We start from the raw sequence: 17,822 nt of genomic DNA, 5'->3' as shown, positions 1-17,822 counted from the left end.
TGGGACACCTTGGTCCTCCTGTTTGTCCTCCTCTTTTAAGTAGTATCGTTACATTTGTCATGAATAAATGAAGAAGGAGGAAGGAAGGGAGCAGGAGAGAGAGAAAGAGAGAGAGAGAAGGAAGAGGAGAGTAGGAAAGAGAGAAAAAGACAATGAAAGACAAGAGCCTTCCACCCTCCTCCCTTCCCATCCCGTTTCCTTTCTTCTCCTCCTCCTGCTCTGTCCCTTTCCTCCCCTCCTTGCCCCTCCCCAGCCCCAGAAACCATGATGCACCTCCAGAATGCCCTTTCAGGATCCTCTGGAGGGTGCACCACAGCTTTCTTCCTTTGCTGGGAAAGATGGCAGCAGATCACGCAGAACAAACGTCCCCCCTGGGCATAGCTCACCGCCTGAGGGCGCTGTCTCACCCAAAGCTATGCCCACTCCCCAGGGGTAGCCCACATCTAATGGCTGGCCATTGGGCAGAGTCAGAGGTCTGCCTCCTTGCCAAAATTCAGAATAACTCTGCAAAGCCAGGCCAGCTCCAGAGCTTCTCACAGGGCCACCCGAATCTTCTGTCACACAGCAGCTCTTCCTTTGCCCACTGCTGCTTGCTTACTTCCTGACAGATGTTAATTTTTAGAGCATTCCTCAAATTTCCTGCATGCAAATCTCCTCTCAGAGTTTGATTCTAGGCAATGCCACCTAAGACACTATTGCTGTCTCCCTCTCTCTCTCAAAATATCTAGTTCCTTTTCATTCAGCTTTCAAGAAAATCTTTGTCAGAGAAAACTTTGAGTGTATTTGCTGCCAAAAGACCTTACCTTAGGTTGAAAGCTTCTCATCTTTGTAATCGCCGTATCATAAGGATCCTGCACAAGGTCCAGTATGAAACAAGATTACCAATAAATGTCAAAACCGATATTTGATGGATTAATGTTTATAAGAAGGGAAATACATCATACATCTTTATATTGTTGCCACATAACTGACAGAAAATATATAGGGAATATGAATGCATTGTTTCCAGAAGCTTCCTGAAAAAGACTGGTGGAAAAAAAAAGATTTCTTAGAAGCACTAAAAATTAATCATTCACACATAGGTATAAAGAATGGTAATACATATGAGAAAAATTAAGGGTGCTCAAATGATTGAACCCTCAGTTTTCTCATTTAAAGAGGAGCTTGAATTAGGAGGCTTGAGAAAGGAACTAACATTTATCAAGAAACTACTTTGTTCCAGGTTAGTCTTTATTGCCTGAGAGATAGATATTATTGTACTGCTCTTACAGATGAGAAAACTGAGGGATGGAGAGGCTACATAAATTACCAAAGTCACGTAGCTAAAAATACTCAAAACTAGACTTGAAATGCAACTGCTTTGACTCGCACTTCACCACAAACTACAAAGAACTATCACTGGCCTCTCTTGCTGGAAGTGAATCAAATCAACTATTTTTCTCTTTGTTCAACCCAAGAGGTGGGTCTGAAATAATCATCACACATTTATGTGGTAGTGGAAACACATCCATTAAGAACACGGATTTTTCAGAGGGCAGGGGATGTTCTTGCAATTTCTCAATATTTAAGAAATTGGACTCTAGACTTTGTGGAAACAAAGTTTTACACCTAAACTCTATGTCTTGCTATGTCATTATTTCACTTTACATATTTGAAGTATGAACAATCCTTGTCGGGAATATAATATTAATTTTGCTGACTAAAAGCCACTGAGGACCATCGGCCAAAATCAGAATCATGTGCACTGATGGTTCTTAGTAGTCAGGGAGGCAAATCGAAATCCCCAGGCTCTTCCTCTGTCTGGTAAATTTCTCAATTTGTAACATCCAGGAAGGACTTTTGAAGTTATGAACAACCTGAGAATTACCCACAGCAACTCTTTTCCTCATGCAAGGATTAAAACTATGATAGAAAAACAAAGCCACTAGTCATATTTTATCATAGATCCTGTCATATCTTCAGGAACTGAAGGATTATGTAAATGTGTCACACCCGGAGGCAAACAAGAAAGTCTGGTAGAATGAAGGGCATTGATTGCACATTGAAAATTGTTTGGATTGGGGAGAAGCATAGAGTAAATTTTAGCTGAGCGTTTGTTCAGTTCCCAGTGATTTCATGTATGAGAATGAATTTCAGAGGGATAACAGAGTGAATATAGTATTTAGGAATTCAGAGGAGGAAAATAGAAGGTATATCCTTAGAAGATGTTCAGTAGATTAATTTCCCTCGGATATGTTAGTCTTTGAGCTTGCTAATTGCAGGATCAATAGTAACAGCAGGATTGGTGAGTAGTAGCTGTCACTGAGGTTCTTGTATAGGTTATACTTTGGTAATATATTGTGATCTATTTTATTTGTAGAACAGCCAATTATGACATGAGCATGACAAATACGATTTCAAGAATATTACAATAAGGTCTTATTCTATGATCTATAAACAAACTAAACTTACTAATCTTGCTTCTGGGAAAAACAGACATTTTGAATTATGATAAAGAAGTAATCAGTAATGTTTATTTCTTCACATGTTCTGTCCATCCCGAAGGCATTTAATACGCTTTCATTTGTTATTATCAGGCACTTACTCAATGAGCATTTTGGGGCTGATACAATAAATCACGGATTGTTTAAAACACTGAAATTTATAATTCAAACATTTATAGTAACTGGTTTGTTTTTTTAGGATTAGTGTATAACTTATGGGTTCAAAGGGAAAAAATGCTATTTGAGAGAGCAATAAAGTACCGTAGAAGTTTAAAAATTTTTTTTTTAATTTGAGGTATTTTAGGATTTTTTATATTGTTGAAAAAATTGTCAGCAAACTCATCTCTTTGAATCTACTCTAGGTTTTTTCATATCTTTGTATCTCTCTGTTTCTCTCACACATACATTCTCTCTCTATTACGTAGATATATTAATATGTAATAATAGAACATTTATTAATCTAATTGATATTTGATATATATGGAAAGAGATGAAAAGATATAGAATAGCTGAGGTTAGATATAGATATGTTAATAATATATTAGCATATATTAATAAATACAGATACATGTTAATATAAGCATATATAACAATTAATCCAATTGGGGGATGCATGTATGTATACTAATTGGATTAGTCTCTTTCCTTTTGTTTTCTTGCTCTTCCTCAGAATGAGCTATTCCCATGAAATTGGTATTCTAATACCAGAGAGACAGTGGGAATTGTTTAGATCACTTATCTTTTAAAGCACATACTTTGTGCTAGGACTGTCCTAGGAACTGAGGTGAACATCATAAACATAGCCCTGCCCTCATGGAGCTTACAGTGAAGGTGGAACAGACACTAAATAAATGACCACATGTACATAGTCTCTATAGGCTCTACAGTCATGTTGGTGACAAAATGCTATGAAGGGAAAGAACAAAATTCTATGACAGGATATAAAAGGGACTTTAATCTAGTGGGGGGAAGGGTCAGAGAGGCCATGAGTGACATGTAAACTGGCCTTGAAGGAAGGATGGGAGTTAGTCAGGTGAAAGTGAGGGGTCAGTGTTATAGGCTGAAGGGACTGCACATACCAAAGCTCTTGTTGGATTGCTTGTAGGCAAGAAAGAGAAAAGAGGGTAAAGGAATTAAAATTTTTTCAGCACCTACCATGAGCCAGGTGACTGATTTTAGGACACTATCTGACAACTTGAGTTTCAGGAAAATTTATTAATTCATTAAAGTTAATCTGTATCAGGTATTGGAGATGCGGAGATGAACGAAATATGGCAGATGCTCTGGGAGAACTCTAAGTAGAGTAGGGTAAAAACCCTTATAAGCAAGTAAAAGTAATGCAATGTTGGCTATTCACATAAATTCAAATATTTAGAAGATACTATGGGAACATCAAAATGGAAACCACGAGTTCTGCTGGGAATGCCAAGGAAAACTTCATGAGGGAGGTGTTGATTGAACTGAGCTCTGAAGGATGAATAAGCTTCCTCCTATAGACAGAAAATGGGAAGGGCCTTCCCAGTAGAGGCCCTACCAAATGCAAAGGCCTGGACCTGGAAAGAACTTGCCCTGTAAGGGAACTAAATTCTTGACTGCAAAGATGCTAGGGGAAAATGCAGTTGAAGTAGTAATCAGGAGTCATGAAACAGAATTTGTCATACTTTGTAACTTGTATTTCATGTCTAGGAAACAGGCAGCAGTAAAGGATTTAAGGTAAGGAAGGCTTATCTATTTGTGTTTTCTAAAGAACCCAGACATTGTTGGTGCTGTGAATGAGGAACTGGAAGGAGAGTGAGCTTGGAAATAGGTTGAACTAATGCAAGGACATTGGGAAATGAGGGTCCTCTCTGCTAGCCAAAGAGGAGAGTGGTTAATTTTTACAATAATGTAGAATTAAAGAGGAATGACATTTTTGTAACAGTACAATAAAGAAGAAAGAACTTGGGCTTCCCTGGTGGTGCAGTGGTTGAGAGTCCGCCTGCCGGTGCAGGGGACACCGGTTCGTGCCCCGGTCCGGGAAGATCCCACATGCCGCGGAGTGGCTAGGCCCGTGAGTCATGGCCGCTGAGCCTGCGCATCTGGAGCCTGTGCTCCGCAACGGAGAGGCCACAACAGTGAGAGGCCCGCGTACAAGAAAGAACTTGAGTAAATTTTTAAAATCTTTTATTGTTTTTCCCAGAGAACAAAGGAAGTACCATAAACCATTGAGACCACATTTAACAAGTGCAATTTTAACATAGTAAATGTGATCCATATGTAATTCTTTGTAACAAAATGGTCAAAACCTTTAAAAGATACAGTATAAGCATCTGCAAATCTTAGCAGGGCAGTGCATTTTTTTTTTTTAACTGCATGATGAGTTTACATTCAAAGAGCTCAAATATGTTTTCAGAACTTTCAAAGTATAAATCATTGTTAAGTTTGCCTTTACTCTTTCTTTTTTTTAACATCTTTATTGGAGTATAATTGCTTTACAATGTGTCTTTACTTTTAAGAAACTAAAAGGATGTATTTTTATAAAAACTAGAAATAAGGAATTTACCTAGTTCCTAGCTTCTTCATCAATCCAAAACATATACTTAGAAATATAATACTATAGATATAATACTCCTAATAAACTAGATAATAAATACCATAAAAATCAAAAGTTTAATAAGTAAGTCATGACATTATGCCATACTAGGAAGACATCAAATATCTAAATGTATAGGAAAAGAATATATTAGTCCTTAGAACTCATACATTTAGAAATTCTAAATAAGGAAATATATTCTACACAGATAACTATATAATATATCCAGATTTCTAATGCAATGTAACTTAACTAGCTAACCAGGGTCAAGAGTAAGAAAATTCTCTAACATATTCCTCAAGAAACGCTACTAAAGTAGTTCCTATTTCATGAAAGGGTGAGAATAACAGTTTATCTCCGTATACAGCATTCTAATGAAATATCATTCACACATTAAAGACACAGCTTTTTCCATAGCACTATAAGAACTATATTGTAGAAATATAATAGTCACCTTGAAAGATTAACAACCAATGGTTCCTGATTCACAATTTAGTTAATTGCCAAAGATTTCAGTAGCATAGCAGATAAAATAACAGCAAATAAGGAGCAGGAAATACTACGCTAAACACGCCATAAACTGAGCAGAAAGCTGCAGGGACAAACCTAGTTTCCCTCCTCTCATCTCTCTCTTATAGTGGGGAATTCATACAGAAACCTAACTCACTGGAGAAAATTAGCCCTTGCTTCTTGTCTTCACTGGGTCCAGAGATCCCCAGAAAACTCTTCTGCTGAAGAACGGGGCAATTTTTCCAATGCACAGTCCTTTCTCTTAATTTTTCTTGTTTCCACTGTTGGGAAAAGAATTACATCAGTATAACCAAATTTCCACACACCTGTCTACCCCAACTTGTTTTCAAAACACAGTTGAGGATCAATAAAAAGCAAAGGGTGGGCTCAAGATCTCTAGTAACAACAACAACAACAAATACATCTCAGCGGTGAGTTCTGTGTAACCTCCTAGGCAATTACACATGACATTTGTGATAAGGATTTTCCCAGGACATTCTAGAACAACTTTCGCCCCTTCTCCCGAACATCCTTTTTTTTCCTAAGCGTGGTCTGGAATGTGGTTGCCAAATCCCACGCGGAGAATAAGGACTTTGAGAAGTCCGCACTCCAAGAGACATTCAGAAATCAAGGTGACAGGTACCTGTCCAACATTTTCTGGATGACCTTCTTGATCAGAGGAGCTTCTGGGTCCAGACAGACTTCCTTTTTGTTCTTCAAGGTGGCTCTGCAGAGAGAAAAGGAGGATGCGCCCATGAGCTGCGGGGGCTGAAGTCAGGGCTGGGGAGACATCCCTCTTGCCAAGGTCACAGTGGACAGCGCCGCGCAGGAGGACTTACACCACTTCCACCTTGGAGCACTGCGGTCCTGGGGCGATCACCTTCAGATTACTGACCATTTTGGGATGAATCCCCGGTGTGGTGGTTAAGCACATGCAACGCAGCTCTCTCACTATGACCGCGACAGGACCCGCTGGGGTAGAAAGAGAGACACGGTTATGGGCAGGTTGCTGGGAGCTCTCTTCCCCAGCCAGTCCGACCTGGACATTTCCCCACGCCCAGGGCGTCGCGGCCGCCTGGCAGGCGGGGCCACTCCGCCTGCCCGGTGCGTCCGGCTGGCTGTGAGCTCTCACCGCTGGCGAGGGGCCCTGGCGGCGTCAGCAGCAGCAGCGCGAGCAGCAAGCACAGTGAGCCCGAAGGGCCGGGGATGCGGGCGGCGTGGCTGGATAGGAGTCTCATAGTGGCGAATAGACTCAGCGAGAGGGGTTCAGGAGGGAGAAGGGGTGGGATTTGAAGCTCTAGAGCACCGTGACTTCTTCGGGTCCTCCGCATCCCTTTTATCTGCACTCTCTCCCTCCCGGCAGGAAATTCAATCTTTGGGATGCCTGGGAAATCCCCCGGACTGAGGCGGGGCGGGGTAAAGAGGGCCGAGTGGAGCGGGGTTAGTCAGTGGGGTTTGGGGAGGGCGGCTGGGAGCCGCTGACTGCACCCATTCCGCGATGGACGAGTCAGCTCGCCCCGCGGTGGATGGAGTTCTGTCTGCGCTGCTCCCGCTGGAAGTGAGAAGCAGTCCTGCGGAGACTTCATCCTCGGGGCCAGCCTGGGCTAGCGAAAGCCAGCTTCTCCTGGGGCACAGAATCTTCTCAGAGATGCCCGTCGTCTCCATCTAAACAGGAAGACTGGGAACAAAGTAGCCCGGAGGTTTGACTTGAGAAAGATTTCTGAAATTCCTTTCTAATTATTATTACTATTATTATTCAGGAAATGTAAGCCATGATTAAAACTGTGCCAAACTGCAAGACCTTACACTCCTGCTTGCAGGCAGACCATTCTAGGTTCTTCAAATTAGTTTATAATTCTCTGGTCTTCAGCCAGCGTTAGAAGCCAAGATAATACGATGAAAGTACCTCTACTCCCACTTGAAGTCAGTGGGAAGAACAGGCTCCAAAATCAAGTCTACTTACTGGAAATCCTATACTTAGTTTTGCAAACATGAGTGTCAAGGTGGTTTAACGAAAATCTTCAAAAATCACCCAGCAAATTGCCCTGGGAAATGGTGCCTTGTTTTGCACAGATCAATACACTATGGAAGTGGAAGATGTATGGTCTTGTTTGGGGGTGGAATGGGGAGGGGTGAGTGCAGACTAAAGCAATGCCACAGAGCCCAGCCTCTTAGCTATGGCTCCAGACCTTCCTAACTCCACGTGTAATTGACCCAAGTCGGAGAAGCTGTGGAGTCTGATGAGTTTAAGTGGCTCATCTGGAAGTTTGGTTCTAGGGATCTGAATCAATTTGGCAGCAAGACAGCACCCACTCTGGCTTCGTTCAAACAACTTCATGGGAGGGAAGGGTGACTCACACACACACATAGGCTTCTGGAACCATCCAACTTCTTGCTCAGTGGTGTGGCCAAGCCTGTTTCCACAGTACTCTTCTAGTCAGAGTGAGCCCACAGCTGCGCCCTGAACCCGAGGTGTGAGGTAGCTTCCAGCTTCCTCTCTTTCTCTCCTCTGTGGAAGCAGTTAGCACTGTGAAGTTTTAACGGCTGGGTCTTTCACATGTCTAACTCCATGGCAGGTGTGGCAATGATGTTGGAATGGCATGTAGGCTTTTTTTTCATGGAAATCTAACTAGATCCTATTCTGGATTGTTCTCAAGACTGTTTTCCTCACATTTGGCCAGCCAAGGCAATCGGTAAACATGATGGCAATTAGAAACCAGTCATGGAACACAATTCTTTTCCTTGTCTCTCGTGACCGTGGAACCTTTTCTTAACTCCTTCACACATCTTCCTTGGCAGGACATCACCTCCACTGGTGAGCAAGAAGGAGGTGTCATAGACCTTTAGAACTTTTAGTCCAGAAGAAAACTTTAGAAATCCCCTAGTTGAAGAGGGCTGAGAGGTTTGGCCTCACTTTGTGGGAAGTTAAATGGGAAGTTCTCTATCCTGCACAGCTTCCTGATCCCATCAGCGTAATAATCCTTCATCCTTCTGAGAAGTGGTGATCTGGGAAAATAGCCTTCAGATTATTATTATATATTGCCTTTTTAGATACTAGACTGTATCTAAAGACAAAAGCCTCACTGATGTGGATAAGATAAAATTTCAAAAATGTAACTAAAAATCTTGGGCAATTATATTCAATTTAACCACAGGGAATAAGCCATAGTATAAGATTTTGTGGGGGGAAAAGTGTGTAATGACTCAAGTAGGTTATGGTCTTTTTATAAGTGTGTATGTGTAGTATGTGTGTGATTGTGTGTATGTGTGTTTAGGTTCCAAATAAGCTGTTTTAAATATAAAGGAACTTATGAATTAGTTTTGGCACCCAATGGTAAGATCATAGAAGGGTCATGAGATGTGACTTCCAGTTCTTCTGGACACTCTCCTTACAGATGTGCATGCTTCACCTGGTTTGTACCCAGAATCAACTTACCATAGGTTGTTTACAGAATATAAGGCAAAAATAAATATTTCTACATCTGGCAAGCAAGTAATAGGAAGTCCCCCCCTAGAAATTAGCTGTTGGGCTGCCCAACCTAATCAGGAGGCAGCAGGTAACTTAATCTGAGTTCTGATTGAAATCATTTGGGTGCATTGCCCATGTCTGCTTCCTGTCTAGGCATCCCTGATGTAGACCTTGTGCAAAGACAGATAGGAATGTGGATGGTCCGAAGACTCCCTGCAGTTGACAATGACACCAACTAGGAGGCAGAGCTCTTCAAAACTAATTGCTTCTTTATTGCAAGTCTAAAGGGAAGCCATTTGCCCTGCCGGCACTGTGTCATTTTTGTCCCAAAGTATAACAAAACAATCCACAAAATGACATCCTGATAGCCTGAAAAGTTGACTGTCAAAAGCAACTCAATTTTAGTCATAATACCATAGAGTAATGTAAGAAGAATTAAAACATTCTTGATGGTTTGCAGCTCTGAAAACACTTTCATGTTCATGATGTTTTGAGCCTCATATTGATTCTTTGAGGCAGGTAAGAAACATTTTCCTCTCCTCACTTTTCAGCTTGGGAAGGAAAGGCTAGAGAAAGAGTTAAGAAGCAGAAAATCCAGGATTGGAAGTCAAGCACTGGAGAATCCATCCCAAGAAATTTTTAATGGTTTCCAGATTACAAACTGCTTTCTTCACAGTACTGGCAAATACCCCGTGGCTCTCCACATCTGGTTAACTTTACTTTACCACTTTACTTTATTGCCCAATAATCATATGTTAAGGTGTTGAAATCCACAGTCTATCTACTCCTGGACTTTGAGGTCACAATGATGTCAAACATCCAAGAGGCTTTCAGGTTAACCAGCTTAATACTGTCACCTGCTTTCTAAGTCCTTCTCTTTCTTCAAAACCAAAGTCTCGTCTTCTCTGAGAAGGTTTATTCTGACAAAGCCAACTGAAATGAATTCCTTCCGCTTTTAGTCCTTGAACAATCAATGTACTTGTAAAAACTCTCTCCTGAGACAGAGTTGATTATTAATTACTCCATAACTTCTGTTTTGTCTATCCCAAGTTAACCATAAACTTTAAAATCAGCACTGGGGATTTCCCTGGTGGTGCTGTGGTTAAGAATCCGCCTGCCAATGCAGGGGCACGGGCTGGAGCCCTGGTCAGGGAAGATCCCACATGCTGCGGAGCAACTAAGCCCATGCACCACAACTACTGAGCCTGCGCTCTGCAGCCTGTGAGCCACAACTACTGAAGCCCACTCCCATAGAGCCCATGTTCCACAACAAGAGAAGCCACTGCAATGAGAAGCGCGCACACCGCTATGAAGAGTAGCCCCTACTCGCCACAACTAGAGGAAGCCCGTGCACAGCAATGAAGACCCAACTCAGCCAAAAATAAATAAATTAACTAGATAAATTTACAGATAAATAAAAAAATAAACAAAATCAGCACTGATGTCTTATATTTCTCACTTGACCTCCCATAAGTTCCAAGTTCAGTAGCAAGCAGTTCATGAACATTTGATGACAAATAATGTTAACTTTTAAATTTTGTAGTGTACTTTAAATTGCAAGTGGATCTTAAAGTTAAGGAGGAAAGAATAGGGTGGTTTGCTGTCATTAATCATTTGAACTTATCTATTTTGAATTGGCTTTCCCAATGTTGAAAATTTTTTCTTGACTATTCTTAGGGACTGTTCAGATGATATTTTCAGTCTTTGGAATCTGAACCATTCAAAAGAATGTTCAGAAACCAGCAAGATATTTGATATTAAAAGAAAAACTATATACGACTAAGGTGTCAACCAAAATACATGTTTTATGTGACTTAGAGATTGTTGGAGATAAGTGATAAGGGAAAATTCTGATTAGGTTATACTGTGTTGAATGGTAACAGTGTGGGAATGTTATTCTAAATTGATCTCTTCCAACAAATCAGAGAGGCCTTTAGTGATGTGATTTAGTATATGACTTAGGCCTTTTCAAATATTTTTCTTATTTTCTATTTTCTCTTATATCCACTACTCTTTATATTACCTTTAAGAAATGCTGTATATTGCAGTAAGAAAAGATGTGGACATATCATTATCAGGTTAAGCACATCAAAGATATCAGTATAAGAGTTTATCAATCAATAAGAGTTTAAGTGGAAAATAGAGTTACTTGCTTGCATGCAAAAGAAAAGGAAAAGGCCAGTTACTTTTGGCTTAACTTTGCAATATCAATGCAGTCTGTCTCCTTCCATATTGGGTTTGGCAGCCTTACGAAGAAGGGGCATCATTTAGGGAAGAACTTTGCTTCAAAGTTGTCCCAGATTTACTGTGATATGTCAGGAATGTTTTCTCCCTTTTACTCATTATCTAATTTTCCTGCTACCCATTTCAGATTAAATCTGCTTGAGAAGAAGTAAATGAATGAACTTTGAGTCTAAACTGAGCTAGGCTCCTACTAACCATAGGTAGGTTTTTCCTTGCCACCTCCTGGGTGTAAGGGGTAGCTAGTTATTTTTGTTCAGCTGTGCAAGCCTGGCCTGCAAAAAGTTTTCGTTGACAAGAGATGATAGATGGAAAAAAAAAAAAAAAGGAATGAGCATTAATGTTTTAAATGTTGCCAAAAGCCTTGGGCTTCTCAGAAATGGGAAGTATTCATTACTCTCTTCAGAAATTTAGTCTGGGCTCAGCAAGAAAAGAAGATCTTTCAAGGGATTAGCTATCTTAAATAACTTTTTCTGAGAAGTCATTTGTCTGATACTACAGAGGTCCTTTGTGGAAGTTAGACCTCTAATACTGTGCTTAATAATGGTCATTTACTGTACTGTTTTTGAATACCGTGATCTTCATAACTTTTTTTAGGAGAATATCCACTTCTACATGAACTTACGGTGTCTTTCATTCTCATTTAATATATATCAGAACATAATTGATTGCTGTTTTAATAAGGATAATTGTGATGTATTTATATGTGTGTGATTTATGCATTTCCTAGAGAATCAAAACGCTCTTTGGCCCCCCTTGTCACTACTTGAACAAATAGCAAAGACTCAGCATTTGACAAGTATCGAAAACAATGTTCATGAACTTAAAAATCAAACACACACACACATACCACCACAAACAACAATGCTATGGTCTGAATGTTTGTGTCTCCCCAGAATTCATACATTGAAATCCTAACCCCCAATATGATGGTATTAGGAGGCCAGGCCTTTGGGAGGTGATTAGGACATGAGGGAAGATCTCTCATGAATGGGATTAAGGTCCTTATAAAAGATGCCCCACAGAGCCCCCTTACTTCTTTCGATCATGTGAGGATACAGCAAGAAGGCACCATCTATGAACCAGGAGACAAGGTCTCACCAGACACTGAATCTGCCAGCATCTTGATTCTGAACTTCCCAGTGTCCAGAACTGTCAGCAATAAATTTCTTTTATAAATTTAGGCCAAATAGACTAAAACAAACAATAACAACATCAACAAAACAAAGTTCAAAAGAGAAAAATAAGAATAGAACACATCTTATAGTGAAGTTTTGCCACAATTTTTTTCCATAAATCTAATTATGAATCCCTAATGAATAACCACTTTTATGTATTTTTGAAATATTATTTACATAAAAACTAGGAATTAGGAAATTGATCCCAGTGACATAAGAGGTGTTGCAATGCCAAACCAAAAGTCACGAAATCCTAGAAATTCTGGCTAATGATGGACTATGGTAGCTTACTAACCCTTTGGGATTTTAAAGCATGGCTTCCCCTGGAGAGTAAATTGACCAGGCCGTCAAGAAAATGTTTTGCTTTGAATCATTTTGTTTTAAAAAAAATTCAATTTTAATAAATCAGACTGGAAATAATCTTCTTTGGAACAGACTGTTCCTTGGGAACAACTTTATTTTTCCCTAATTTAAATTTGAGAACTAGACTGGTGAATGCTATGACCAAAGACTATGTCATAGAAAGAGAAAAATAATAGTGGCTAATGTATTAGAAATAGACCAAAGTTGGTTTTGCTCACAGTGTGATTATGCACAAGTAGTTTTTTTAAAATAATAAATGAAAGTTGTGAAGGTTTTATATGAAGTATATCCAATTAGCTTTCCATGATGGCTTGAAAATAAAATCATAACTTAGACTGAGGGAGTAAAATCCATGAAGGAAAGAATTGACAAGCTGGACTTCATTAAAATTAAAACTTCCTGTTCTGCAAAAGACACTACCAAGAGGATGAAAAGTCAAGACACAGACTAGGAGAAAATATTTGCAAAAGATATATCTGATAAACGATTATTGTCCAAAATACCCAAAGAACTCTTAAAACTCAACAATAAGAGCACAAATAACATGATTAAATAAGAAGAAGATTTTAGCAAACCCCTTACCAAAGAAGAGATACAGATGGCAAATAACATGAAATATTGAATATTATGAAAAGATGCTCTACATTATATGTCATCAGGGCAATTCAAATTAAAAAACAAACAAACAAAACACAGTGAGATACCACTACACACTTATCAGAATGACCAAAATTCAGAACACTGACACCACCAAGTGCTGATGAGGATGTTAAAGAACGGGAACTCTTATTCATTGCTCTTAGGAATACAAAATGGTATAGGCACTTTGGAATACAGTTTGTCAGTTTCTTACAAAACTAAACATTCTCAGCATACCTTCTGTCAATTGTGCTCCTTGAGATTTACCCAAAGGAGTTGAAAACTACGTCCACACAAAAAACCTGCACACAGGTGTTTATAGCAGCTTTATTCATAATTGCCAAAACTTGGAAGCAACCAAGAGGCCTTTCAGTAGGCGAATGGATAAATAATTATATATCCAGACAATGGAAAATTATTCAGTGCTTAAAGGAAATGAGCTATCAATCTATGAAAATATATAGAGGAAACTTAAATGCATATTATTAAGTGAAAGAAGGCAATCTGACAAAACCATACATACTGTATGATTCCAACTACATAACATTGTGGAAAAGGCAAAGCCATGAAGACAGTAAAAAAATCACTGGTTGCCAGGGGCTGAGGAGCTACAGAGAGATAAATAAGTATAGCACAGAGGATTTTCAGGGCACTGAGAATACTCTATGATATTATAATGATAGATACCTGTCATTATACACTAGTCCATACCATAGAATGTACACCACCAGAGTGAACCCTAATGTAAACCAAGGACTCTGAATTACAATGATGGGTCAATGTAGGTTCATCAGTTGTAACATATGTACCACTCTGGTGCGAGAATGTGATAATGCGGGAGGCTATGCATGTGTGGAAGCAGGGCATATACAGGAAATCTCTATACTTTCAGTTTTGCTGTGAACATAAAACTGCTCTAAAAAATAAAGCCTATTTTTAAAATTTAAAAAATTTTGAAAAGAAGAAAAGATGTTTTTTCAGCCATGAATTGCTGGCTTACCTAGATTCCATTTGTTCCAATGCCACTAACCTTCTGTGAAATCTTAACTTATCACTTCTTTAAAAGAAAATACCATTTTCTTCTCTATATGATGAGTGAGAGGAACAAACAGGATAGCTATGAAAACTTTTTATGTTTCAAATTGAGATAAAATTTACATAGTGAAATGCATACATCTTAAGTGTACAGTTCAAAAAGTTCTGAAATATGTAAACAATTAATCAAGATATAGAACATTTCAACTTCTCAGAAAATCTGTGCTCTTTTCCATTTAATCTCTTTCCTCCTGAGGAAACCACTATTCCTATTTTTAGTTTTCCTATACTTGAATTTCACATAAATGGAATCATTCAATATGTACTCTTTTGTGCCTGGTTTCTTTGGCTGAACTTAATGTCTATGAGATCCATCCAGTAGCATATTCCTTTTTATTCAATTGAATATACCTTAAATAATTCAAATGAGATTCAGTTGTACAAATATACCAAAATTTGTTCATCTATTCATCTGCAGACACTTGGATCAGTTTGGGGCTCACAATTTGACAATTATGAATAAAGTGGCCATAAACATTATATAAATATTTTTGTGTGTTCTCAGAATAAAGATGGCCATAAATTATTGCCATTCTTCACATTGAAATGTTGCATCTATTTTTCATACTTGTATCTGACCTGTTTCTGTGACTGGTTTTTACTTTTTTAACTTAGCTGTACAGCATGTAGGATTTTAGTTCCCTGACCAGGGATTGAACCTGTGCCCCCTGCAGTGGAAGCATGAAGTTTTAACACTGGATGGCCAGGCAAGTCCCCTGTGATTGCTTTTTTTTTTTTGAGAAGCCTGCGCACCACAATGAAGAGTATCCCCCGCTCGCCGCAACTAGAAAAAGCCTGCGCGCAGCAACGAAGACCCAAAACAGCCAAAAACAAATAAATAAATTTATTTATTTTTAAAAAAAGCACAGGTATTTGGGTCCGCATCTCCTCTTTAAGGTCTTTTTTTTTTTACACACACACTCACACACACACACACACACACACACACACACACACACTGTATTTTACTTTTACAAGAGAGACATAACCTGACACCAAGCATTGTAAATGGATGACCACAACAAAAGCAACAATGATTGCAATTACCAAACACGAAACACACTCATACCATGTCATAATATTGACATTCAGTCCAGGAATCCTCCACTGTAACAGCTCCTTTACTTTGCAGTGAAAATTGATTTGTATATTTTTTGCCTCTGAGTCCCTGTGGGATTTTTTTTTTTTATTCAGAAAGTCACAAAAATTATAATCATCCTTATCAGTTCACTCAGTCCCATGTAATTAATTTTTTTTATCTTGATCTTTTGTTAGCACTTTTATGAATTCATCAGTTTTCCATTAGAGTTCTGAAAATGCTTCTTCATTCAGTTCAGCAGTATAGTCAGTTACCAGAAAGCTGTACTTGTCAGAGTCTTTTCCATGAATTCCTTGAAGATGAAACACTTTCATAGGAACATTTTTGTGAAAGCATCAGAGTACACCCAGAACTGTCTGTAAATGACAAAAGACTTAAAAATGACCATGGTTAAAGATTTGAAAGATTATGAAAGTTCATAATAGTACAATTGACAAGGAAATTTAGTTATTTCTGAGATACACATTTTAAAGTAATAACTAGAATTATGACTTATAACATTATACCAGAAATAGAAGATTTTTAGAAATTTCATGTAATGTCTGAAACATTTATATTAACATATTTCTATACAAATAACCCAAAGAAAGTTTAGTATTAGTTGTTTTTTGTTTGTTTTTTTTTATATACTGCAGGTTCTTATTAGTCATCAGTTTTATACACATCAGTGTATACATGTCAATCCCAATCGCCCAATTCAGCACACCACCATCCCCACCCCACCACGGTTTTCCCCCCATGGTGTCCATACGTTTGTTCTCTACATCTGTGTCTCAACTTCTGCTCTGCAAACTGGTTCATCTGTAACATTTTTCTAGGTTCCACATACATGCGTTAGTATACGATATTTGTTTTTCTCTTTCTGACTTACTTTACTCTGTATGACAGTCTCTAGATCCATTCACGTGTCAACAAATGACTCAATTTCGTTCTTTTTTATGGCTGAGTAATATTGCATTGTATATATGTACCATAACTTCTTTATCCATTCGTCTGTCAATGGGTATTTAGGTTGCTTCCATGACCTGGCTATTGTAAATAGTGCTGAAATGAACACTGGGGTTCATGTGTCTTTTTGAATTACGGTTTTCTCTGGGTATAGGCCCAGTAGTGGGATTGCTGGGTCATATGGTAATTCTATTTTTAGTTTTTTAAGGACCCTCCATACTGTTCTCCATAGTGGCTGTATCAATTTAAATTCCCACCAACAGTGCAAGAGTGTTCCCTTTTCTCCACACCCTCTCCAGCATTTGTTGTTTGTAGATTTTCTGATCTGTGATTGCTTTTGATCAATATAATTTGACAGAAGTGATGCTGTGTAACTTATGAGTGTATATCTGCTGCATCCACCTTTGTCTTCTGGAATGTTCCCTCTTGGAACCCAACCACTATGCTATGAGAGGCTCAAACTATGTGTAGAGACCACATGGAAGAGAACCCAGGCACCCCAGCTGATATCCCCAGTTGAGCTCCCAGCTAAAAGCAAGTACCAGTGTACATCCATGTAAGTGCTTATCTTGTGCATTCCAGCTCAGCCAACTTTCAAAAGATTGTAATTCCAGCTATATATGGAGCAAAAGAACAACACAGATGAGTTCAGTCAATTCAGATAATCCTGAGACAAAAAAGAGTTGTTTGAAGCTGCCAGATTTTGAGATGTTTTTTACACAGGAATAGATGGATAAAATAAATATTTTTAATTTTTGGATAAGTATGTAGGAGTGGAATTGCTAAGTCATAGGATATGTATATATCTGACTTCATAAAAATCTTCTAAATTGTCATATTCCCACCAGCAAAGTAAGAGTGTTCCAGTTTTTCCACATCCATTTTTTTTTTTAATTTTAGCTTCTGGGGGAGACATTTAGTGATAAATCATTGTACTTTTAATTACTATTTCATGATTGTTAGTGATGTCAAACACCTTCCCATGTGCTTTGCTATTTGTAAATTTTCATTTGTGAAGTATATTTTCAAATATTTTGCCTATTTTGTTTCAAATTGGTTTGCATGTCTTTTTATTATTGATTTGTAGGAGTTAATTATATATTCTAGTACAAGTTCTTTGACTGATAGATCAATGTATTGTGACAATTTTGCCAAGTCTATAGCTTAAATTTTAATTTTCTTAAGAGTGTCTTTGAGGAGCAGAAGTTTTAAATTCTGATGGAAT

General features: G+C 38.6%; 1 protein-coding gene across 1 annotated transcript; it reads right to left on the bottom strand.

Annotated features, from left to right (window-relative positions):
• Positions 1 to 4,595: 4,595 nt before the first annotated feature.
• On the bottom strand, positions 4,596 to 7,082 carry LOC309961236 (C-X-C motif chemokine 6-like). The gene is made up of 4 exons (XM_082838307.1): positions 6,698 to 7,082; positions 6,405 to 6,537; positions 6,209 to 6,292; positions 4,596 to 5,846 (listed from the first exon to the last, which is right to left on the bottom strand). Exons 1-4 carry the CDS (start codon positions 6,894 to 6,896, stop codon positions 5,828 to 5,830), a joined length of 435 nt encoding a protein of 144 aa, XP_082694433.1. The 5' UTR covers positions 6,897 to 7,082; the 3' UTR covers positions 4,596 to 5,827.
• Between the last annotated feature and the right edge of the window lie 10,740 nt (positions 7,083 to 17,822).

Source organism: Leucopleurus acutus, assembly GCF_964270905.1.
Source record: "Leucopleurus acutus genome assembly, chromosome: 4".
Classification (NCBI taxonomy): domain Eukaryota; kingdom Metazoa; phylum Chordata; class Mammalia; order Artiodactyla; family Delphinidae; genus Leucopleurus; species Leucopleurus acutus.
This window is presented reverse-complemented; position numbering and strand designations above follow the sequence as displayed.

Excerpts from the sequence above, each read along its gene's own strand:
- LOC309961236 (XM_082838307.1), bottom strand. The coding sequence starts at position 6,896 with ATGCGGAGGACCCGAAGAAGTCACGGTGCTCTAGAGCTTCAAATCCCA. Across the intron at positions 6,538-6,697 it reads GCCAGGGCCCCTCGCCAGCG|CGGGTCCTGTCGCGGTCATA; the intron begins GTGAGAGCTCAC and ends TTTCTACCCCAG. Across the intron at positions 6,293-6,404 it reads TGCTCCAAGGTGGAAGTGGT|AGCCACCTTGAAGAACAAAA; the intron begins GTAAGTCCTCCT and ends TTCTCTCTGCAG.